Raw genomic sequence first — 24599 nt, 5'->3', positions numbered from 1 at the left:
AGAAAATAGATACTTACCTACCTTTTAAGTAAAAAAATGATCTGCCAAGTTGGACACCGTGAGCGCAAGCCACGTTCGACTTCAGCGTTCTAGAACGACGTTCTTTCGAAATGTCCCCCCTGTGACGTAAGCAGTTTATGCGATCCGTGAGAGTCGAATGGGTCTATTAACAACAAAAACACCAGAATATCCATGTTGACATTCCTGCACATTCTTTTGTGGTCCAGTCTCAAGTGCAGAGATAAGGCCACACCAATTTAATTTCTTGGTTAACGGATTCGCCTCTTCATTTTTTCTGATTTGCAAATAAAAATAAAATTCAGAATCAACTGCAAAATGCTCATATTTTGCCCTGAACAGTTGAAAACAGTCCTTTTCTTATTACTTGTTACAGTCATTCCATCTTTCAATGCAGTGCTACCATTAAAAGTTCAAAATTCATTGTTTAAATTTTGAACCAGCCTGGTGTGTTGACTTAGTGGCTCCTATTGTACCATTTTGGGCCATTTTGGATGCCTAGGCCTGTTTTTATTTTTATTTTTTTTTCGCCCGCCCGCTCCATTATTTTTCTAGAAAAATCCGTTAACCAAGAAATTAAATTGGTGTGGCCTAAGAGATTATTCTAGATTTACTGTTTTGTTACAGTTTATATACTAGTCGATAAGTACATGTAGATGGACAATTATTAAAGGGTTGCTGAATGCTGGTTGCATTCCTGAGCAGTGTTGTTATGTACTCCTACTGGGAAACAAGTGTGCAATTTTGTACAAGTATTGTAAATAGAACAGAGTATTTTTGCGCCTTTACTGTCTATAGGAACCCTTGAGTAATTGGCCATGGTACAGAATACATTAGAGCATAGTTTCACTTTATCTATATACCTGTATAAGTATTATCTTAGAAATCTCAGAACTTAGTGGTTGCTTTCTGCAGATATGAAATTATGGAACTCATCTCTATGATCATAAATTGAATAGACTAACAGCTGTGTACGTGTAACATTATCAGTTATCTCCCATTGTTGTATAATGTGCACATCAGTAACATTTAGTTATCACCTAGGTTCGAACAGTAATAGTGTAATTAATTAGAAGTTCCATGTCTAATTGGCGTCACCAGAAATTGAATCGTGAGTAGGAGACGGCCATTTTTTCTGCAGAATGAAAAATGGTTATTTGCAATAAAATTTACAGAGAACTTTTTGACTGAAAGACTAAATCTATTGCTTGTTCATAGTGTAACATGGAACGTCATTCCAACAAGAAAACGTCTATAAACACATACTCATATAGTATATATTGTTGTATAGGGAGTAAAATAAGACATAGCTGTGAAGTACTTATTTTCTAGTTGTACGTTTTGAAATAAAGATTATGTTGGAAGATAACAATAAAACAGGCAGATGGATCAATAAAGAGACACTTGCGATTTATTGGTTGTTATCGTTTAGGCCACACCAAGTAAATTTTATGGATGACGTCCGCGCGCGCATTGATTTTGGCCTGTTCCTAGAAAAAAAAAACAAGAAATTCCACTTCCTGTAACTATGACCAAAGAGCTTCCTGTAACTATAACTATGACCTCTCGCATTAGATTTAGGACGTCCAAAGGACGTCATCCATAAAATTTACTTGGTGTGGCCTTACCCGAGTTCAAACAAAATGATAACAAATAATAACTGTCGTTTCTGCAATACATTTCAGTGCAGTTGTTTGCCATCCAGTTGCCATCTAGGTAAATTTTTGGTATTTTAGAAACAGCAAGACCAAAAACCTTGACTTGAGACTGGTCAGCTCAAACTATACTACAACGTAATCGACAAGTCAAAAGGACTTCCAGCGTCTTTTGGCGGGAACTTTCGGCAGTTGGTCACGTGGTTGATTTTTCTTCAAAACGTCCTCGACCAGCCTCTTTCCACGCATGCGCTGTGTCGTTGCTGCCATCACCTTGTTCGAAGAGAGAAGACATTGTTTAAAAGGGCAGACTGAGTCGGACTGATGTAATCTGTACTTTGTAATACAGGAGTGTGGTTCAACAATGATAAAATCAACACTATTTACATGTATGTACAGGTAGACATATAACTCGTGTGATAAATGTTTAAATGGATTTTCTGTATATCCGGTATAACCACCTGTCGGCGTAACACACCAGCTTCGCAGGCACGCGGCGCGGCGGCAGCTGGCTATATTACACCTTATTACATATTACGACTTGTTACACCTAACCCTTGAACCATGAGTATTTTGATGATTCTAGCTGAAGCATATGATGATAATTTCCGTGTGTGTTTACCTTGGCAAAACCAGTGCGTGTGTCCACCAGTCGTGCCGGGCCGGACAGAAAGCGTCGTCGGCGTTCTCTCGTCTCTCCCTCCTCAAGGCGGGCCGTCTCTGCCGTATCCTCACACCCCTCAGAACCTAGAATGGACGACTCCGTCTCCATGCCCTCAACAGCAGGACAGCGCAGACGGCTGTCGCTAACGCACATTGACGGTTTCGAGTCGTGGTCAAAATGGAATCGGTCAAAACCTGCATTCTCCACCAGACGATTAATATTTCCACTGGCACTGTCGTGGGCAGTTTCCGTCTCTGAGGAGGGCTCACTTCCTAACTCCATTGGCTCATCTTGGGTCTGATTTGATGGCCTGCTGACTGAACTAGTCGAAGTTTCGCACATTGCTTGCTCCGCAAAATGACTGTAAGGTTGGTATGCGCACCTCCCACTGCTTGATGCTGTATGGCTGTTTGATTGTTGTCCGTCCTTCGGTAGAGATGAGGTGGCGCTCTTGGATGGGTTGTTCGTTTCGTTCTCGGTCGCACCAGTCGCAGCAGCTTTCTTCAAACGCTGCAAGAGCCACTGGTAAGGCACGAAGTCTTTCAGCCTCTCCGTACCGCTGCGTTCCCTCGGTGCGTTTCCGCGATGCAGTAGAGTCTGGGCTACCAGTAGTCCTCCGGACAGCCACCCGAGACCGCCTGCTTGCGTACCCGAGGGTCCTTCCGAGGGATCTCTGCTATTCAGGTGATGCGTGGATGCTGTAAGTACGGTCCAGCTGTGTTGCTTAGCTGGACGCCGTGGTAGGGAGCGACTGGAGTGGTGAACCTTCTTGGTGTACGGGCCCGATCTCTGACGCAGTGTCTCCCCGGGTCTCGCCGAGTCCAAATGTGTCGCTGTTGGACCTTGTTTCTGAGCAGTCTCCAGGGCGATGCCCATGCCTGCCTCCGCGTTTGGAAGCGCTGGTGGAATGGCAGGCGGCGATCGGTAGGGGGCGCTTTGCTGTAGTCTCGCAGTTCCGGTCGGCTGCGTCAGTTGGCTGAGGGAACATGAACAGAAGCGCTTGTACGTGACTTTTATACAGATACCTTCAGTTTCAAGAAACACTGGGTGAATACAGATGTTTATTGCAAATTGACTACTTACTTAAATTGACACAAAACTAAAACAATAGTGCAGCATAATAAAAAAAATGTAAAAAAGGCTGAATTACGCAGTTTTAGGGACCACACAATTGTACAAAATATCATTAATATTCACGAACATAACCAAACTGAACAAGACGTCGTAAGATACTACTATTGTCTCGACACATACATTTAAAAATGTCTGTCCCATAGCTTAGAGCAATATTTTTCCAATCATTTAAACCGTCTGGAGTGGATACAAGACGACACTTACTTCTCATTCGGTACGCGTCCATCCACAGTGTTATTCTCCATCTTGAGTCCAGGTACCTCCGTGATTTAAAAAAAAATGGGTTGTTTGTCCAATGAAAACTGTAACACATAACACAGAGAGTGTATGCTGCTTTAGGCTGCATGCACCCCTGCGTACAGTTGGCAGTGCCAGCGAAAAGAATGTGACGAGACGAGGGCACTTCGCCCTGCTTCTGTCTGTAACCGCCAGGGCGGTGTGCTCCGAGCGCGCCGTGACGTCATGTTTGGAAAGGCACTCGCCATGCTCGACTCATTGCGTCACTACTCTCCAAGCAGAGGTTTTGGCATGGCGCCTATTTTTAGGTGTTTTTAACGGGCTTCCTTTTATGTACTTTTTTTGTACGCCAGCCAAATGGTAACTGTCTGGCAAATGAATATTGCTTGTCCAAGTTGATACTGTCTTTGCAGCCACCGAAATTTCTGTTTTGAAGTCATACTGCAAGACTCGCTTTGCAGGGCCGGGGGCAATATGCAAGCACTTATCGAAATGTCATGTCTATACCCCAATGTCGTTAGGAACTGAGAGGCTTTTGAGCTATCATTAGCGATTTGGATTTAATCGTTGTGTACGCCAGGACGCAACGCAACCGGGTACGGTGCACAACCCCCCCCCCTCTGTGTGCGTGTGTATGTGCGCGTGCGTGTTTGTGTGTGTGTGTGTGTGTGTGTGTGTGTGCGCGCGCGCGCGTGTGCGATATACTGACAGTGCCTGATTATAACCAACAAATGTACACAAGTATCAACGGTTATTTTTTTGCTTTGCTTTGTACCGTAAATGTACATGTATTCAATATTTTACTTCATTCAGCAAGAAGGTCGTCGACCTATATTATTACATCACAGGGATATGATAGCCACTGGGGAACGAATGTAAAAAAAAACAACATTTTTTTCAAGATACGCTTTCAAGATTTCAAAACAGTATGTAGAGAAAAAGATAGAACATTGGAAAATGTACATCATTTGTAGTGTTTTCCTTTGCTATTTTAACTTTTTATATAATATTATCTCTTTTTTTCTTAAATAAAGCATCAATCTATATGTGTACGTTGCGATGCGGTTTCAAATTCACCATTTCTTAGTGACGTCATAAAAACTTAAAAACATTCCTCGAGAAACGAAGCCAGAGACAAGACGTCTTCAGCCGTTCTCGACGATTTCGACGCAAAATATTGCTGATATTCCGATTTTCGTTCATATTTTACCGGTAGAATTTGTCGCAGAGTCCTAAAGGACAAGGCAGTGGAAGGTGAGTATAATGTACTGGTTGGTTTTCAAGAATACTAGTACTTGCAATCGTTTAGATAGTCCTGAGTATAATAAGATCGATGTGGATTTAATTTCATTACTGTTAGACATTTTACCATCGACTTACATACGTTGAAGTATATTTATCCAAGCTGTTGTACCTAAATCAGGGAAAATTAAATTCGCATCGGACCAAAGAACTTGACGGATTTTTAATTGAGATTGTTATCAAACTAGCTATTTCTCATGCGCCCCTCCCCACGGCCAGAGACCTGTTCTAGAACCCCAAATCTAAAAACCCCGGCGTCAGTGACGTCATACAACAGCACAACAGAAGTTGTAAACACATCGTGAATTCAATGCGTAACTTGTAAAAATAGTTCAAAAGCAATGGACGTCAAATCAGTTTCTTCTCTCTGCTCGAGCAAGTAGTTACCATTTTTCTTTCCTTCTTCGAAGGACGACGTGACATCGCCTCGTCCAAGGCAGCTTCGTTAGATTTCGGCAGACTTCGGCAACCCTCGTCAACTCCCGCCGATCGACGACAGCCAAGTTCGCCCGTCCGAAGCAAACCAAAGACTCCTTATATAGTTTATGAATAGACTTTTATGTTGTAAAAAGTTTCAAAAATGAACGAAAAAATGAATAGAGTAGATGATAAGTTAGATACTAGCGGTAGTGCTAGTAATGCTAGTAATAGTGTTGGGCTAAGTGTTACGCGCCCCTCCCCTGCGCAGTCTAACACGGATGTATCGAAATATGCAGAGGAACTGAGCAAAGACCCTACAGTCCTCCGCAGCGCGAACAGCATCAGCAGGCTGTTCAGGGGTGGCTCCAAAAACAACGTCACCACCATTTTTGCCCAAAACCTGATCGAATCCGCCACTGAAGACCTGCAGATTGAGATCGAATCTTGCTCGTCCATGTCCAGCGGCAGCTGTGAGTCTGGTATGGACATGATGGACTCTGTTTTTAACATAACCGGACTCATCCACGCCGAGAAAAACCGAATCAAGGGCGAACGGTCCAGGGAGGACGTCGGTCTCCTCTCGCAGATCGCGAAGTTCAAGCCGGAGTTTCGCGCAACGACCGAGACTCACCAGAGGGAGAGTACTCACGAGCTCACGCAGAGACGCGACTCTCAGGGATATGACACGATGGCTTACCTCCACAGAGGGTACTCCCTGACTAGGCTCTCAGATCTGAGACAGGGAAAGATCCGAACCGTGACAGGGAAGACGCTGCGGATCAAGTGCTCCAAGACGAATGAAATCCTCCGCCAGAAGATGATCTATAATGCCAGACAGGAGTTGGCCCCTCCGAAAAAGAAGAAGTTCAAAACCATCGCTAAGGCGGTCGCCTGGACCGTCAGGAACAGGTTGGCGTTCATGAAGGGTGACCAAAAAACCAAGGAGCAGGAGGAAGAGGAGAAGCTACAGAAGTTGGCAAAGATCTACGTCTCAAACATCATCAAAACGGCCGCCAAGAAGGTTGAGTTGGAGGAGAGGAAGGAGGCCATAAGGCAGGAAAGGCGCCGCCGTGCCAACCGCAGAAAGTTCACTAAGACTCCGAACTACTTCGGGGAGCTGGAGGACTTTCCTGACCCGACCCCGTGGGTGCAAAAGTACGACAAGAACCACAACAAGAACAACAAAGCGCTGACGTACCTGGTCCGAGAGATCCAGAGGGACATCAAGGAGAACGAGTTGGGCCCTCCACGACCCGACCTGGAGGTGCCGTGCAGCAACCTCTCCCTGAGGCACTCCAAACACTCCGATCTCAACCTGGCGCGTCATGGCGACGACACTGAGGAGGAGCCAACCATCTTCAGCGGGCGACAGAACTCCGCCATCCACTTCGGAGGCATCACAAGGATTGACTCCGACACTCCTCATGTCAGGGAAGAGGATAAGCTCGGCATCGCTGCTGGAGGGGCCCCTGCAAGTAAATGATTTGTCGACTTAAAAAGACGTGGCGTGGCAAAAAATTACATTCATGAGCGCACGTTTTATGTTTTGAAAGAAAGGAGTTGTGGCAAACATGCTTTACACATGCTTTACACATGCTTTACACATGCTTAACATATACTTCATACATTCTACATTGACACAGGAAAAATCTAAGGTAGAAAGATTAATGCTTCAAGTATGCATCGCTTTCATTTGTCTTCTACCTGAGCTGAAGCTGATATAAGATATGTTAGCCCCCCAAAATTCTCAAATCATACAAAAACTAACTGCGCAGCGAAGGGACGCGATTAAAGCCGTATCTATAGAAGTTAGGCGGCTAGATACTGCCATTGTATATATGGATGCCTGACAACTGAATGTAAAGTTGTTTTACCAATTGTATACGTAGTTTATGATGTGAAGTACTCGATCCACGTTTAAGTACACAGAAACATTCCCATGAGAAGTCAGCTACATGCGACTGTGCTTACCTACCTTTCCTTTTAAGGACCTTTTGTTAATCAATAAGTTGTTTATTGTAACTAATTAGCCATGGCAAACAACACATGTATACCTGAAGATTAGATACAGTAATTCGACCGCTTACGGGGGCATTATTAAAAGCTCAATACACAATCGAGTGGAATGAGTATTTACTTTGACAGGGAAACCGTCCTTAGAAAAATAACGATGGCTAATTATCGATGAACCAATGAGAACACGTGTGTTATAAATAGCGTTATCACTGGCGAATGAGGACCAATGAGAACACGTGTTTTATAAATAGCGTTATCACTGTAGCGATGATGACCAATGAGAACACGTGTTTTATAAATAGCGTTATCACTGTCGCGATGATGATGATAATGATAAGGGTTGTACTTTAAACGTCTCTGGAGACAGAAAATGTTTTGAAGGTGAAGGAACTGGAACGCGTAATAGTTAGGAAAATGCTGCAATTATTAAAAAAAAGATGTCCTACTAACATCCAAAAGACTTCAAGAATGAAGACTTTATTTGTAGTTTTGAATGGGCGAAGTGCATGTCGTCTTGACCTAGATTTAGTTAGCAAGGCACAGAAAATAACATAACTGTAACACACCTGTTCTTGATTCAATAATTCGGATATTCTCGCCTCTTTTTACTTGTAAACAAGTAAAAAGATCAGTTTTGTTAATGCATTTGTTATCTTATGTACATAACCGTGAATGGGCAATTACAGAGGTCCTATATTGAGCGTTAACATTTGTTCAACCACTGTGCTCGTGTTATTTTACGTACCCAAATGAATACAAAAACCACTTTGCTGCAGCTAAGTTGGTTTTGTCACATAACGCTAAGATGCCTCTCAATATGTCCCACCCTTAAATCTAGCGACACGTGCATTCCTGAGATGTGTCACCACACGTTTCATTGTATACAGGGAACCCGCGACACAACGCAACGGAAATACCGTCAAACGACCAACAAAAAGACAGTTAACGAATTCAAATATTGTTTCAACGAGTTGTCTGTCCAAAGCAATCGGTGTTTCTTTGACACGATTCACTAGGACACAAAAGGGACTTGTACAGTTCTTTCTTCGGTTCGAGTAAAGGCTCACGCCCCGGTGACACGCAAACGCTGTGCCTCCTTCAGAAAATAGGGAACTTTCAGGGATGGTGAAAACGTGTGCATGTTGCTCCTAATAGTCATATATTTGTTTGGTCTTTATTGGAACAAACTGAGTACTTGAAGAATGATATTTACAGTCACATGGTCATTAAAATTAACCATTTTAAAGTGTACAAGTAATATAAGAAGTTTTATATTTTGATGTGTCGACGGATGGATCTGTGTTTATCCTAAATATCTCAACTGTTTTGCCTAGAACAATCTCACATGTATTTATCAACAAATTCTGTACCTCTCAATACATATATCTCCAAATAACGCAAGTGAAGCATATTACACTTCAAAAGACGAGATATTTACAAAGTGCAACATGTAATCAATTTTTAGCCGTTGAACCACTTAAAAGTAGAAACAGACTATCAAGTGAATAAATTACTGTAAGTAAAATCAGTACATTCTGCGGTTAACCACTCGGCGGCTAACGAACTGACCACGATTATAGGACTGCGAGAAGTTTGCGACGGTGCTCTATGACAGCTTCAAGTATTTGTGCATACGTCACACCTGTCCAAGGTACGCATAGCCTGTCTATCTCTGTACCCGCTGCTTGTTTGCTCTACGCCGTTGACATGTCAACTGCGACAACTAGGAGAACAACATTTCAGAAGTAGGAACGGCCTGGTGAGGTTCTGTTGTGAGATCTAGTGGAAAAACGAAGGAACCACTTGTGATTTACATGTAAGTACGGATAATACTGAACATTTTCTTATTTTAAAACGGCGAAAAAGGATGCTTCGGGGCCTTTACCGCAAAATTAAGTATGGACATCCTATATAGTGAGCATCGTTGTTGCGGGCGGTCGCCAACACATGTAAAAGATACACATCGCTATATAGGTTGTAACTGTAATTTGATCGACAGCAAAGAAATTGTTAGATCTGATTTTGATTGGAGTAACATATCGGTGTTCACGTGAAAAAGTGTGAGAAGCAACAATTAATGTATTTGACTCCCCTGGTCAGACTAATATTTAAAGCAAAAATTCAGATCCTACACGATTTCGAAACATTGCTTACTGGGGTAAGGAAAACAAATCGTTCTACGTAGTTTTCATGATCTTTGGATTGAAGAGGTCGGAGAGAAAATGTTGCAATCAGGACTGTATTCAGTTCCACTGATCTGTCTTAAAAGGCCGGTACCCATGGGTCTTCACATAGCGTGATCTGTAATGGCTTCAGGACATAATCGATTAGGTGTCATCTTTCTCACTTCTTTATTTCGCCCTGGGGATGGGCTTGACTCGAGCTCTTTTATTCTACTCCCCATCTGACCATCGGCGAATAGAATAGACTGTCCTAGTTCTGCTGTATCAAATATAGCTGTGAACAAAGTGAGAACTACAGGTACTAAAGTACAATTCTTTGTTGTCGTGACGACAAAGTGGCCCAGATTCATACATATGGAGCTCCCTAGATCCTGAATGCTTTTTTCGTGTTCTCGGCCTACTCTGCGTCTCTCAGGGGGATAGAAACGCTAAACATTGTTTTGTTTTTCATTTGAAGATACATGTGTACCCGTCATTACCACATTTAGGAGTACTGATAAAAGGTTGTGTTTTTTTTAGAAACTACCTCCATGGAGACCATGATGTGAGTCGTCTTTGTTTATAAGCTGGAGGCCTGAAGTTATAACATCCATAACAGGAGATAGCTAAATATTATCGCGCTGTGATTGGTCATACTCGTTACCATGGCAACTGCAGTCAAGGCGAGACAAGACCCATGGAAAAAGGACGCCGGTCCAGCCCAGTGCATGTTCCTAACCGAGCGGTCTAAGATATCAAACTTTACCAACTCAACTCATCTGTACCTGACTGAAACCATCCCTGTGCCTTACAAGTCCTGGACCCTCGTTCCACAAGAGATAGGCCTCTTCCGTAAACTCACAAGCCTAACGTTGTCCAACAACGCGCTGTCAAAGAAGGCCATTGCCAACATCAGCCTTTGCGAGTCACTCAAAACTCTCATCCTGACGAGTTGCAAGATCACCCATCTTCCCGCACAGATCAGCAGACTGGTTAATCTGGAGACCCTGGACGTCAGTTATAATGAGTTAACGCGTATACAGAGCTTCGTCTGCACTCTTCCGGCTCTGAAAGCTTTAAGGGCGAGACATAACCGGATATTTGACGTCAAGAATATCAGGTCTTTGGTAAAGTCACGAATCGTCACGCTAGATCTGAAAGGAAACCTGCTTCAGTCGTTCAATAGTAGATTCTCTAGGTCAAAGACGTTGCGACACTTGGATCTATCGGACAACATCATCACACACGTGGTCTTCTTCAAGGATGATTTGCCGCTTCTGGAGAGACTGGACTGTGGAGGAAACAAAATCACAGCTTTCAACGTCATGGAGCAACGGAAACTGACGACGCGAAGCAACCTGCGGTGGCTTTCCCTGGCCAAAAACTGCCTCAAGGCCTTCCCGAACGCAGTTTTTAGGTTGGCCTCGCTCGAAACCCTAGACGTGTCACAGAACACCTTTGTTTCCATCCCCAGAGAAGTGGAGGCGATGAAACATCTCAAGTCGCTCATCGCGTCAGGTAACCACTTGAGAAGTTTGCCCCGTGAGCTGTTTTGCCTGCCGCACTTGAAGCTCGTCAACGTCGCTGGCAACAGACTCCATCATTGGCGCCATGAGTCATGGAATCCCGACGACTCCATCTTGTCTCAGGAGATGCACACCTTGACCTTGAGCGGAAACAAACTTGAAAACGTCCCGTCCGTAGTCTACGGACTTCCCTCTCTGGAACACCTGGACATGAGCAGAAACAGACTCAGAAAGTTCCCCGTGATCTTCAAAAATAAAAAGAAACCAGCGATTGTTTCTCTCGACTTGTCGCACAACAAGCTGAACCATTTCCCGTTCGAGGAGCTCGACAATCTCCGGAGACTTCGTCGCCTGAATCTTCACCACAACGAACTGACGGAGATTCCCGAGGACGTCACGAAGTTGTGGTGCGAGAGCGAGGTGACGTTGGCGAACAATCCGATCAAGTGGCCGCCGTTAGACATCTGCGTGCAGGGGCTCCCCGCTATTGAAGAGTTTTACAAACTGGTGGGATCTAAAAAGTCAACTTGAAACACAAGCCCTGTGTCGGATTGTACGTGTTTCCGGATAAAGCAAACTTAAGCATATCGGAATGACAGAGAGCAACACACGACATTTTTTGCTGTGAGTTTTGCATATCATGTGATAACTGACTATATTCTGCTCTTTTCTTTACACAAAGCACACGAATAAAAGTTGTTACGCTTGCCCATTAACATTTGTCATTTCTTGATGTGTAAATGCTAGACATTTTGTTTTAACGTAGTTAAAATATTTATTTGGGGACTCAAAATTAACTTTGTGGCATCTTATATAGCTTACGAGAAGTACAGGTCTGCGAGGCTCGAGGTGAAACGTTCCCATGGCTCTGAACATACATATTCATGTACATTTTCTTATATGTGTAGCGTATGTGAGTGTGTGCTATGTGTATGTGTGTGTGTGGGGGGGGGGGTAATTTACAAAATACTGTCACGTACTTTATTACAAGTGACAGTTTTAAGTTTGTTTGGACTTCCGGTACCTGAAAACACAAAATGCATACTTTAACTCTGACCTATGGTATTTAACCCTTGTAGCGCCGGGGCGTATCAAGACAATCCCATACAATGAACCCATGACACCGCAAGGGTTAAGGTTATGTATTCCTCTCGTTACTATGTACCTGTATGCACACGCCGTCTCTGTTACAGTATCGTGTGCTACTTGTACTTTGTCACCGTGTTGTTGGTGGGGCGTAAGACAAACACTGTGCCAAGAAACAGTGTTGGGCTCGCAGCCTGGGAAAGTTCGCAGTGAGTAAAAGAGAAGGCGTCAAATTCTGGAAGAAAAATATTTTGAAAAGAAAGCTACATTTTGTGGCAGAGAGGTTGAAAGGATACAATCTAGCAAGAAGTGAGTGTGTGTGTGGATAGATTGTGGTCAAAAATCGTACTGCCTCGGTCAGTTCGTAAGACCAACACTCTGACAGTCTTGTATTTAACTTAAGTCGTTTTGACTTCTCTGAGTGTCACCATTACCATGGTTCATGACATAAACAAAGAACATAAATGTCAAGGACACACAAGTTTGGTAGGAAGTCGTAATCCTTAGTACACAAACTGCCTGAAGATATAATAGAAAAACAAGCAAGTCTACTGCACTGTTCAAATCCCCACTTCCTTTCTCGTATTCTGCTTGAAAGGATGCTGCCATAAGGATTTAACTTCAAAGAACACATGCCTAATAGTATATTCATGATACCTTTGGTACGTACAACTCGCGTATGTTTCTTAATATTCACACAGGACACACTCCCACAAAGTGACAGACATCTAACGTACCAATAACCAACATTTATAAGTTGTAACAGTGCTAATACCTATACTCTACGCCTGGTTTAACGACTTTTAACGTAAATGTTCACACTATTAAATCCCGGTTAACTAAATGTGTGACCGTCAGATACGTCCATAAGATCGTTCGACACAAACCACCTGTTATTCCCACCCTCTGATCGACCCTTCTGAGCAACCCGATACGTGACGTCAGAGACGCCGTGTTGTTTTAGGACAGCGCCCGTGAATGCTGAACAAATGGAGGGTTTTACTCGAGTGTTTTTCTTGTTAGCTAAACCTTCGTGCCAACAGCACGCAAACGGTAAACAGCGGACGCCATACGACGGACCATGGACTCTCCGCTGAGGAAAAATCTCCCGATTGCAGTAAAAATAGCGCGACATTCAGCTCGACTTAGAATCCCTCCGCGTCGCCCAGGCAACGTAGTTCCCAGACGGCGGTGAATCGTTCAACAGGTGGGTGCAGTCGCTCCTTTTGTGACTAGCTACAAGTGAATTCATTGAGACTTAATTGAGCGTACTGATTTTGTACGGTATGCAACAAGTCATAGCTCTTTTACACAGAGGCGTCTGACTCAAAGTCTGCGTACTTGACCTAAGTCCATAAAAAAGTTGATTTCTCGCCGCCATTTAAAAGAACTGTTCCATGGCTGGATTTGTATGCAGCTTAAGATAGAGTTACGTGTCTTTAGTTTAGTATCTTTTGTACCAATATTGGGTTCCATAAAGGTAAAACATGGGCACATCTTAGTACTTCAGGAATAGCCAAAAAATAGGGCAAATTGTACTTTATTCACACACGATAAACGTTAGTTTACACAGTTCATCGATCGAGTTTCTAGCAGGTGTTGAGTGAAGTTGTACTTGGTCTCCTAACCACCATGTAAAGCGATCCGTTCCGGTTCGCTTCAGTGACTGTTGTTGTCTAAACTTTCGCCACCACGCTTCGGCATACTCTCCAAGCAGATCCCTCTCGGTGGCAAAAAGACAGTGTCAAATTGGCCAGGCAGTATCCATAAGCCAGAGAAGGTCGCCAGCCACCGACGGGTTGATGGGGGTAGCGACAAAAAAACGGCCATATATAAAAAGGTAACGATCATTCCCCCACAACCTCTGCTTGGAGAGTAGCTCCGGCATACTCTCTGTCACACAGTGTCACTCCTGACGACCTCCCAACGGTAAATTTAAAACATCTGCATCAAACTTTGCATATAGATATGGGACCGAAGTGGCTTTGCATAAGGTCAGAGTGTCAACGCAAGAGCTTTGCTTATCAGATGGTCGGAATAGATTTTAAAACCCGGCACAAACATTGCGTTAACTATCTACGAAAATTCGGGGAAGCATTGAACGATTACCGTTATAAGTATCTCTAACACAGTAACTATCCCCCTAGTATTCTCACGGTTATATATATTCTACATGATTCACACCTATAGTCATTCTATAGATTCATATAATCGAAAGGGTATCATGTGCCATAAAACACCTCAAGTCGTAGACAACTAATGATACATATTTTAAGGAAATTACGTCGTGTAACCCATTGATATACATAATCACCTAGACCTCAGGTTGCTATGTGTCAAGGAACACGATGACCTAGCGCGAAATTGTTGTCATTGGTAACGGCAGGGCACCTTATTACAGACCGGGGTTACTTTCTACGGTTACCCAAGCATTTGGGGGGCAATCAATCTTTGTTAGCCTTCAGAATACGAGACTTTCTACCTGCGTATAGCCACACTCGTTCACCACAGTGTTTAGCACAGGCGGCAAAGATCAAAGAGCTTGTCACGTACGTGGATTTACCCACCTGACAGGTAAAGCGCCCTGTTGACCCGGCTTACCGGGCATAAAGCAATACTTGTCGAGCTAAAGCAGCCGGCTTATTCATACTAGTCCTGCTATAGACACTATGGGAAGGTAAGAGTTAACTACGGGATGTATCCTTAACAGTAAACGTATTTTCATAATGTGAATGCTTTGCAAGTGCTGATCAGGTAAGGCCTGTTTATCAGTAAGGGTGTCGGTAATATATATTGCCTCAAAACATGCATTGAAATAGTTTTAGGGAACGGCATTGCTATGGTACGTTATCAGGATATCTCGTGTTTGGGTGAAGAGTTTGTACGGTTTTCTTATAAACGTAGGTATACAACGTTGTTCAGCTTAGATGTTGGTTAAACTTTGCAGGCATACCATGTAAACAATTTACATCAAAGTTTAGTTTAGTACTATCGCTCATCATGTTGCCTTTTGCTTGTAATGCTGAGTTTGATAGTGCAATATAATGGTCTAACTGAGAGGTGCATTGAAATTATTAGCTTAGGGGTTGGTTAAACTGTGTGAGCATTCTTCAAATACCATGTTAAACAACTTACATCAAAGTTTACCTAAAAGTACTATCATGGCTCATTTTGCTTTATGCTTGTAAGGCTTGTAAGTTTGATTGTGAAATGATCGAACTTAGAGGTGCATTGGAAAGATTTTATTAATTCATTGATAAGTATTCTTTTCACTTTTTAGGTAGCCACCCGGTACCAAGTTTAAGTAAAGAGTTGTTGGCGAAGCAACTAAAAATGGCGCAGGGGAAGGGGGCGGCCCGTCAGGCCTACTTCCTCACAGACCCAAACAAGTACGGTCGCTTCAAGAAGATGTCACGAATCGTCCTGACCCACCCCAACCCTGACGCCACCCCGGTCAGAAACCAGTCCCTGGTCACCAGCGACATCGCCTTGTTCACCAACCTGACCAACATGACGATATGTAACAACACTCTGACCGGGAAGTCGCTGAGAAACATCTGTCTCTGCCCTACGCTGTCCACGGTTACTGTCAATAACTGCGCGGTGCCGTATCTACCGGGACAGATGGCCAAACTAGAACGGTTGGAACATCTCGACGTGAGTTTCAACGAAATCACGTTCATACCGGACGCCGTTTGCAAACTTCCCAAGCTGAAGACCCTCAAGGCGCGCGGGAACAGGGTAACCACCTTAAAGAACATCAAGTCTCTCAGGCATTCCAACATGACCCTCCTGGACTTGAGCGAGAACTTCGTCGAAACCGTCGCCCCAAAAGACAACCAATCACCGACACTGAGAGATCTCGATCTCTCGTCCAATAGACTGCGGTCTTTCTCAATGAAGGCGAGCGATTGGCCCGAGTTAAGAAGTTTGAATTGTTCGGACAACAAGATGACCAGCTTTACTATCATGTTCAGGGTAAGAAAGGCAGGGGAGGGCAAACTTACGAGGTTGTTGCTAAGCAGTAACCGACTCATCAAAATCCCCAACACGGTGTACGACCTGCGCGGGCTCGAGACTCTGGACATTTCGAATAATCTCATCGATCTTGTTCCCGGGAATATCCGGGGCCTGAGCAACCTCTCGTCCCTCGACGTCAGTCGCAACAGACTCAAGGCCTTGACCCTTGACATTTTCTGCATGCCGAACTTGACCTCGCTTGACCTCTCTCACAACATGCTCGTCCGAGCGAACTATGACGCCCAGACCGGCGTAGGTATCCAACTGTCCGCGACTCTGAAATTGTTGGACCTGAGCTACAATAGGTTTCCTGACATACCCACCATCGTCACATTGTTGCGCGGTTTGGAAGAGCTAGATTTGAGCCATAACGAAATCACCAAGTCCGAACTTGACCTTCCAGAGAACGGTCCGGACAAGCGGAAAGAAGGAAGCAAACTCAAGACCCTGAAACTGGGAGGAAACAAACTTCAGAACCTCCCACTCGTGTGGTGGTCCAAACTGTCTCAGCTCACGGAGCTGGATTTGTCCGGGAACGACATCAGCGTGATCCCCCCGGAGGTTGTGAACATATCACAGAACTGCAACGTCAACCTGGCCGGGAACCCCCTTCAAGAGCCTCCGTACAGCGTGTGTCGGTGGGGGTTTCCCGCTATATCGGATTTCTACAAGGATTTGAGTGTAGGAGAGGACACCTTCTGCAGGTAAGACTGGTGGTAATAATGACTGACGGCTAACGTATAGGCTTATTCATCCATCCATCCATCCATCCCTCCAACCCTCCATCCATCCATCCATCCATCTATCCATCAATTCACTGATTTATCCATCCATCCATCCATCCACCCATTCAATGATCCACCCATCCCTCCATCCATCCATCCACCCATTCATTCATCCATCCATCCATCCATCTCTCCCTCCATCCACCCCCACCATCCATCCATCCATCCATCCACCTACCCATCCATCCTTCCATCTACCCATCCGTATCCATCCACCCATCCATCCATCTATCCATCCATCCATCCATCCATCCATCCATCCATCCATCCATCCATTTATCCATCCATCCATCCATCCATCCATCCATCCATCCATCCATCCAAACACCCACCCATCCATCCACCCATCCAACCATCCACCCATCCATCCATCCATCCATCCATCCATCCATCCATCCATCCATCCATCCATCCATCCATCCATCCATCCATCCATCCATCCATCCATCCATCCATCCATCCATTCAATGATTCGTCCTTTCATTGCCTGCGTCCTTCCTTCACTTGAGTACAACAATTTCAAGGTTGCATTGAAGGTTGAGATAACACTAACAAAACGTTTTCTTCTTTCCCCCAGTATGAACGTGCTTGTTGTGGGCGCGCGGGACTCCGGTAAGACCGTGTTAGTACACGCCATCAGGCGGAGTGAGGCGCGGTTCGTGTCCTGGGTACCACAACCCACTGTCGGCGTGGAGGTGAGTACGATTTTTTTTGGCGACGCCTCAGGGAAGGTAGCCTGGGTGCCATCCCCAGTAGTATTCGCCCGTTAGCTTACAACTGGTGGTAGCTAGCGACATTATAGAGCGGGCGAATACTACTGGGGATGGTACCCACTACCCACGCTACAGGGAAGGAGCCGACACTACGATACATTCGAGAGCATCTCAAAGGGTGGTTAGTTCTTGGAGGGCGTATATTTGCAATGCATTTGAAGCTATGTCGTTTCAATGTTATGGGCTTCGATGAACTTACAACTTCTTATGATCAGGTATGGGAAAGTTTCTTAGGCCGTCTTATGGTGTGTTTTTTTTAACATTTCGTGACTAGACATGGTGACAGCATACTCAAGTTATATCAACTTATTTCATGCCGCCACCAACGCAGAGGACGAATACAGGACAAGATAGTACTTGACTTAAGACTATAGATATATACACTTAAGTTAAGTGGGGAAAGTCGTGTAAAATGCCTTTCCCAAGGGCACAAGATCGGTGGCATGTCAGGGCTCGAACCTAGGACCTCTTGGTTCCGAGTCGAACACGCTGCCGCTACGCCACACGACCCCACATGGTCTTATGGTGTCCCTGTTGTCTTCTTTTCAGATCAGCGATTTTGAGCTCCAGATGCCGGACCAGAACGCCGACCAGTCGGAGATGGACTCGTTCCTCGGCCTCCCGTTCTCCAAGTGCCCGTGTGACAAGCTGAACGTCCGCACCTGGGACTTCTCCGGAGACCCGAGCTACAGCGGCTACTACAGGTTTTTATTTTTATATTTTAAGTTTATTTTACTCAGAAGCACAGTGATGAATACAAATAAAAGGACATGGACTAAGTGACTGCGAACTCAAGTTAGGTACAAATTATATTCTCGCAGCCACTTTTACAATGGAAAAAAGGCGTTTACAAGACATTTGAAAAACTATGGATAGCATGAGTCAAACCTCACAAAAGTCACATCCCAGAAGAGAAGGAAAGCATAGCAGGGCACATACAACTAGAAGCGTTTTGTTTCTGTGATGTATTTTTGCGCGGCTAACATAATTTCACAGTTTTAACTGTAAAAATGTCATTCGAACAAACCAAACTGCCTACTGCAGGTTCCTCCCGGTGTCCACACGCCTGGTCCTCCTGGTCACTGACCTCAGCAAGTTCGCGCCGGACAACTTCGCCGTCAACGTCGAGTCGTGGTTCACAAACGGTAAGATTCAATTTGGCCTAATCTCCAAGCAGATGTACGATCCGAGTCAGTGTTATAAGCGTTTTAAAGACTTTCCCCCGCCCTCTTTCTAGTAAAAAACGTTCGGCACTAAAAAGACGCACTAAATGCTGTAAATACGGCCTTGGAATACTGAAACTAAGCGACCTACATGTAGATCGAACAAAAAAGCAACTTGTGCTTGGAAATTATCTTTGGCCGACCGTTCAGACAATAGATGTACTAAATAAGTCTTCGAAGACACCATTCACACACCCACAGGTAGCATGAGGTGATGAGAGTACTAATCATATATTTGATTAATAGAGGTTGTTGTCAACAGCGACTCAATGCAACCAACTCATGTACACTCTAGTGTGTAGTTATGTAAAACTCCTGTACATTACCATGTAAGCCATGTTCGATATACATGTATATCATATCAACTTTTTGAAATAGTGTTACTTTTGATACGTAGAACTTATAAGCATTACTGTAGACGTTAGAGTAGATATTAGATAGATATGTAATACTTCTGAAGAGCTTGCCATACATTGTAGCTGTTACAATTGTTGTGCAATAAAATTTAATGTTGATTTTGTCCCCAGTGTCCAGTTTGTTGCGCAGTCCGGTTGTGATCCCCGTGGCGACTCACCTGGACACGATCCCGGAGGAGGACGTCATACAGTCCCGCTGTCGTACCCTGCTCAGACTGCTGATGGAGCTCACACAGAGACGGGCGCTCGAGATACGGACAGGTATTCCTATAGAATCCTTCATCTTCTTCTTCTTCTTCTTCTTCCCAGTACGTGCAAACCTCAATTGGTTGAGGGCTCCAGCACGGTGGGGGTGGGGGTATTGGATGGGGTGGTCGCTCGTACAAGTTTTGTGTGTGTATGTTGTGGTCTGCAGCTCCTCAATTGGCAGGGGCGCCACTCCCTGTCCGCCACCGAAAGCAGGGTGGCGGTGAGTACTCGTAAATGTTGTTCAGAACTACATGATGCATACTTATGTCCTACATACTTATGTCCTACATACTTATGTCCTACATACTTATGTCCTACATACTTATGTCCTACATACTTATGTCCTACATACTTATGTCCTACATACTTATGTCCTACATACTTATGTCCTACATACTTATGTCCTACATACTTATGTCCTACATACTTATGTCCTACATACTTATGTAGGACTTTTATCACAGAATATTAACTAAGGTAATGTCTTCGTTTATCGGCAGCCCTCAGCGAAGCCAAGGTCTCCCTGAACATACACGGAGGCGAGCTGGCGAGGGAGAAAGTTGCGGAGTTGGAGGGGATCCTGAAGACACAGCCGGTCGTGTATTCCAGCGTCTTCTCCGTCAGTGCCATCACTGGCCGCGGGATCGAGTCACTCAAGCAGATCATCCGGAAATGTGCAATGAACCCGAAGATGGTGCCCGAAGTCACCCGAACCTTGCCGAAGTCCTGGCTCACGGTTCGCGACGGCGTCTGGAAGGAGATGATGCCCGTCGTCAACCTGCAGTACTTCAAGGAGTCGCTGTTGTCGCTCGTGCCTTCAGGGATCATCCAATCACAGGTCAAGGTGCTCGCGACGTACTTCAAGGAGACCGGTGACGTCGTATACTTTCCCGACATTCCCGGCCTGGAGGATGACGTCATCCTCCATCCCTCCTGGTTGGTGGAGAAACTCGGCGCCGTGTTACGTCACGACCTGGAGAAGACGCTGTCGTGGCCTCTGGAAGGAAAGAAGGACTGTCTCAGAAAGCAGGGCGTCTCGAAGAAAGACTTCTTCAAGATGCGGCGGGAGATATCAGAGAAAGCATGGCTGGACGCCAGACTTGTGAAGTGTCTGTGGGAAGAACCGCCCGACACCTACCACAGGGTTCTCATGACCATCATCGAACAGTTCAGCCTGGGGTGCAAGGTCGTCTCCATGGAGACGGTCCAGCTGCACGACAGAACGTCGTCCGATGTCCCCGACAAGGCGACGAAAGCTCGGGCGTTCGCGCAGAAGGAGGCGGTGAAGGTGCTGTTCCCGTTCTACCTGTGGAACGAGAGACCCGCGGAGCTGAACCAGGCCTGGCCCAAGAAGTGCCCGCTGACGTCACAGGAAGTGACCGTGACGTACCGGCTACAGGGGTCATCTACAACCGGCACGTTCCGCAGCCTGCTAGTCAGGTACGACGCTATCTACATCTGTTTGGGGGTCATTTAATCTTTTTTACTTAGTCCTTTAAGCCAGTCCCCTGGCCCATATGCGCACAAACAATGAAGATATAAAAATATATAAAAATACAAACAATATACCAGCGCCGTCTAACTTTAAAAACCTACCTTTTAGAAACAAGCTAAATTGTGCAATTTACTAGGATATCGACCCTTTTCCCTTCCTCAGAGTGTAGTACGAGAAATAACGATCTCGTAATGCCTCCAGTCATCATTGCAACCAAGCCCACCGGGTCACCCCAACTCTTCTTGACAAGTGTGTTGGGTTCTTTAAGAATTTAGAGACTGCATTCATTTGCGTTTGATATTGAAGTTAAGTGTGACATTCACCTGCTTGGAGTTGAAAGGTTAACATCTCCCCTTTATTTCCCACAGGTACCACCTGCTCAAGCCCAAGCTGGAGTTCCTGCACATGTGGAGAGAGGGCGCTGTTTTCAAGCGGGAGGCCGACAACAGGGTCTTCACCTTCCTGATGACCGTGGAGTCGGCCAGGGAGACATCCGGGACCCTGACTCTGAGCGTGCGCACTGGGAAGGGTCGGGAGGCCCTGCAGGCGGTGTGGGAGGTCCTGCTGCCGCTGCTCATGGAGGTGGAGAGGCTGTTCGCTCAGCTCACCGGTAGGGGGCGCTTTCATGTCATCTCCAAGTAGATATAGAAGCACTGCCACCTTCCTTGGGGCAATCCTGACTAGTTCTCATTGCACTACAGGACAGGTGTTGCTGCTATAGATACATTCCCAAACGTACAATATTTACATATCTGCACATATACGTGGTTATAAGGGAACTGTACCTACAATGTGACACCTGTGCTGCGCAGTGCAATGTGAACCAGTCAGAATTGCCCTGAGGAAGGTGACAGACGGTCACCGAAACGTCGGCTGTGAACAAAACACTTGGTTATGTAAAAGAGTCTCTTTACTCTCCTCCCTACTTGCCCACATTCTCCGTGCTAAAATACGATGTGCACTATATTCTCATGCAGGAGCGAGAGTGGACCGCTACAGCGCCTGCCCCCGGTGTCGCCAGCCGAGTTTCACCGGTCAGTGGACGCACCCCGAGGCCGCCCGGACATCCGGAGGGACGGTCTGCTCCCACTGCAAGGACAGAGTGGAGCTAGGGTACCTGGTACCTCCCAGAGACGTCACCAGCGTGACCAACCCTGACGGTGGTAGTACCACTGTGGTGGCTGAGCCCGAAGCACCCAAACAACAAAACACTTCCGTCGACGGCAGTTTAGTAGAAACACACTAGAGACAGGATATTGGAATTTCCTTTGTCACAACCAGTAATGTCTCTTATCTTGCTTAGGTGCACGTGACGGTGTCTATCAGACACCTTCCTCGGAGCTTGGAGTTCTGCTTCTCACCGCAGAATGTAGCCGATGTAGGTGGCGCATCTGCGGCGAGAACACAATCACAAACATACCTGAAACATGAAACTATTTTCGGACACACTAGAACCTGGAAGATCGATACACTTGGCTAATTTTCCGTCAAAACCAAGTCTGGCCCCTGTGTTAGACTTGAAGTATCCAAACAACACACGTCAGTAGCTGACGATGTTGATGTTTAATACTGAATACATACAGAGCCTGAAAGGCGCACCTAACTACATGTATCGTTATCGTTGCCGTTGCGATACGAAGCCTGAATTATGTTGCAACTAAACTTGAAGTGCCCAAACCACACACTGTAGTCGACATTAGGAACTTGTGGGGGTGAAACTTTCTCTTCAAGACTTCCTTGCAAACAAATAACTAAGAAAATAGAAACATCACGATGTTTAGTATGTTTGCATTGGGAAGAAAAACCAGCCCTGTCCTTGGTGCTGATTTGTAAGTTTTCTAGAACAGACCTCAGCGACTACCGTGATTTTAAATCGCGTTGGGAAATTAAGCCATTCTCAGAGAAATGTTTAAAGTAAATAACGTTACCCTTGTACATATTTAGTAATTGAACCCATTTGTACATATTATGTACAGTATATGTTGCATAATAAAGCTGTCTTGGCTTGTTATAACCATCTATTTGGTGGTCTATTTCGACTAGACTAAGAAATGCTATTCTTTCTTTTGTAGTGTAGTCATATATATGCATGTATGACTAAAATACGCGTAAGAAATGAACTATGACCCCGAATCAATAGGTGTGAAATCCTGTTGACCTTTGACACAAGGACACACACGTCAACAGACGTTTTTTCATGGTGACAGTCGTCTGGTGCAGGTCATTGACCTTATTTGTTTGGAACTGAAGAAGAAGAAACAGAGCCCAAACAAAATGTTTTCCTTCTGCGAAGGTAAACATAATCTTTCATATAAACACACACAAAACTCTATATATATAGCTACAGAAGCGTAACTTCTGATCTAGTGTAAATTGACATAGCCAGAAAGTACGAGAAGTGATATGTGGGTCCATGCAGACAATACAAATTAATCTGTCTGTCAAATGGCATATATTAAAATGACAGCCATGCGTGGGTGAATTTAACGCATACGAGTAAAGGCGGTGTAACACACGTGGAAGATTACATGCATCTATGCATAGGCCGTAACTAGGGATAAAACTAGAAAGGTGTAACATTTACAAAGCTTATGAATAATAGTTACCTTCGCATATGGTCTGCTCTGTTAATTCTTACTCAAACACATTCATTTATATGGTGACTGGAGTCTAAAATCCCTCCTGCTATAAAATTGCAACATGATGTAACCCAACACTAGTTACTATGGTGACAGACGTCTGGTGCAGGTCATTGACCTTATTTGCTTGAAGAAGAATTCGAAGAAGACACATAGAGCAAAAACAATATTTGCCTTCGGTCAACATAAATATGATAAAATTTTTTTAAATTACAGTATGCTAAAGAAATGCTATATCATATACAGAATATCATGACACTATTATATAAGTATTCACGAATTCATCAAGAAAATTGCGCTCAGTTTACGAAAGCTGTTAACTATTGTACCTGTAGACAATTGACTCCCAACTTTCTACTATTGAGGAACTGGATGCCACCTGAACCTTTACTAATATTTTAGCCTGAAATGGTTGTCGAACAGGTATCATGAGATTTAGTTTAACACAAATTGTATTGAAAATGGAGTTAAAAGAGCATTACGTAACTTGATGATAACGTTATATAATTCTGACGTTCCCGCCCACGCCTTGCTCCATATAAAGTTATGCATTTTTCAAGAAGCATATAGGAAAACGGGTTAAGCCCCCGTCGCTACATACAGTCTGTTGCTTGGCAGAGACCCAGCGGCCTTTCCCCAGCCGTTTTTGAAACAGCCCCCGTTGATTAGTCTCCACCAGACTTCTTTTGCGGGGTGAATAAATCGTAGAAATCGGCCTAAAACGGGTATTAATTGGCCAGAGAATGTAGCCGGCAAGAGAAAAAGAGGAGCTTCTCTTG

At 44.7% G+C, this 24599-nt stretch overlaps 4 protein-coding genes across 4 annotated transcripts; 3 read left to right on the top strand and 1 right to left on the bottom strand.

Annotated features, from left to right (window-relative positions):
• Window positions 1-1651: 1651 nt before the first annotated feature.
• On the bottom strand, window positions 1652-4000 carry LOC109485020. Its single transcript, XM_019788411.1, has 3 exons — window positions 3676-4000; window positions 2296-3313; window positions 1652-1946 (listed from the first exon to the last, which is right to left on the bottom strand). Exons 1-3 carry the CDS (start codon window positions 3714-3716, stop codon window positions 1824-1826), a joined length of 1182 nt encoding a protein of 393 aa, XP_019643970.1. The 5' UTR covers window positions 3717-4000; the 3' UTR covers window positions 1652-1823.
• An 821-nt stretch (window positions 4001-4821) lies between these two features.
• On the top strand, window positions 4822-6913 carry LOC109484982. Its single transcript, XM_019788354.1, has 2 exons — window positions 4822-4962; window positions 5421-6913. Exon 2 carries the CDS (start codon window positions 5591-5593, stop codon window positions 6911-6913), a length of 1323 nt encoding a protein of 440 aa, XP_019643913.1. The 5' UTR covers window positions 4822-4962; window positions 5421-5590.
• Window positions 6914-10176: 3263 nt separating this feature from the next.
• On the top strand, window positions 10177-11811 carry LOC109485018 (leucine-rich repeat and death domain-containing protein 1-like). Its single transcript, XM_019788409.1, has one exon. The coding sequence runs from the start codon at window positions 10274-10276 to the stop codon at window positions 11663-11665; it is 1392 nt and encodes a 463-aa protein (XP_019643968.1). The 5' UTR covers window positions 10177-10273; the 3' UTR covers window positions 11666-11811.
• A 3693-nt stretch (window positions 11812-15504) lies between these two features.
• Window positions 15505-22477, top strand: LOC109485029 (malignant fibrous histiocytoma-amplified sequence 1-like). The gene is made up of 8 exons (XM_019788423.1): window positions 15505-16944; window positions 17603-17720; window positions 18348-18502; window positions 18843-18943; window positions 19549-19698; window positions 20187-21126; window positions 21550-21791; window positions 22159-22477. The coding sequence occupies exons 1-8, from the start codon at window positions 15554-15556 to the stop codon at window positions 22425-22427; spliced, it is 3366 nt and encodes a 1121-aa protein (XP_019643982.1). The 5' UTR covers window positions 15505-15553; the 3' UTR covers window positions 22428-22477.
• Window positions 22478-24599: the final 2122 nt, after the last annotated feature.

The sequence above is a fragment of the Branchiostoma belcheri genome, unplaced genomic scaffold (assembly GCF_001625305.1).
Source record: "Branchiostoma belcheri isolate BF01 breed outbred unplaced genomic scaffold, Haploidv18h27 scaffold72, whole genome shotgun sequence".
Taxonomy (NCBI): Eukaryota; Metazoa; Chordata; class Leptocardii; order Amphioxiformes; family Branchiostomatidae; genus Branchiostoma; species Branchiostoma belcheri.
This window is presented reverse-complemented; position numbering and strand designations above follow the sequence as displayed.

Excerpts from the sequence above, each read along its gene's own strand:
- LOC109485020 (XM_019788411.1), bottom strand. The coding sequence starts at position 3,716 with ATGGAGAATAACACTGTGGATGGACGCGTACCGAATGAGAA. Across the intron at positions 3,314-3,675 it reads GGACGCGTACCGAATGAGAA|CCAACTGACGCAGCCGACCG; the intron begins GTAAGTGTCGTC and ends ATGTTCCCTCAG. Across the intron at positions 1,947-2,295 it reads CACGCACTGGTTTTGCCAAG|GTGATGGCAGCAACGACACA; the intron begins GTAAACACACAC and ends TCTTCGAACAAG.
- LOC109484982 (XM_019788354.1), top strand. The coding sequence starts at position 5,591 with ATGAACGAAAAAATGAATAGAGTAGATGATAAGTTAGATACTAGCGGT.
- LOC109485018 (XM_019788409.1), top strand. The coding sequence starts at position 10,274 with ATGGCAACTGCAGTCAAGGCGAGACAAGACCCATGGAAAAAGGACGCC.
- LOC109485029 (XM_019788423.1), top strand. The coding sequence starts at position 15,554 with ATGGCGCAGGGGAAGGGGGCGGCCCGTCAGGCCTACTTCCTCACAGAC. Across the intron at positions 17,721-18,347 it reads AACCCACTGTCGGCGTGGAG|ATCAGCGATTTTGAGCTCCA; the intron begins GTGAGTACGATT and ends TCTTCTTTTCAG. Across the intron at positions 18,503-18,842 it reads AGCTACAGCGGCTACTACAG|GTTCCTCCCGGTGTCCACAC; the intron begins GTTTTTATTTTT and ends TGCCTACTGCAG.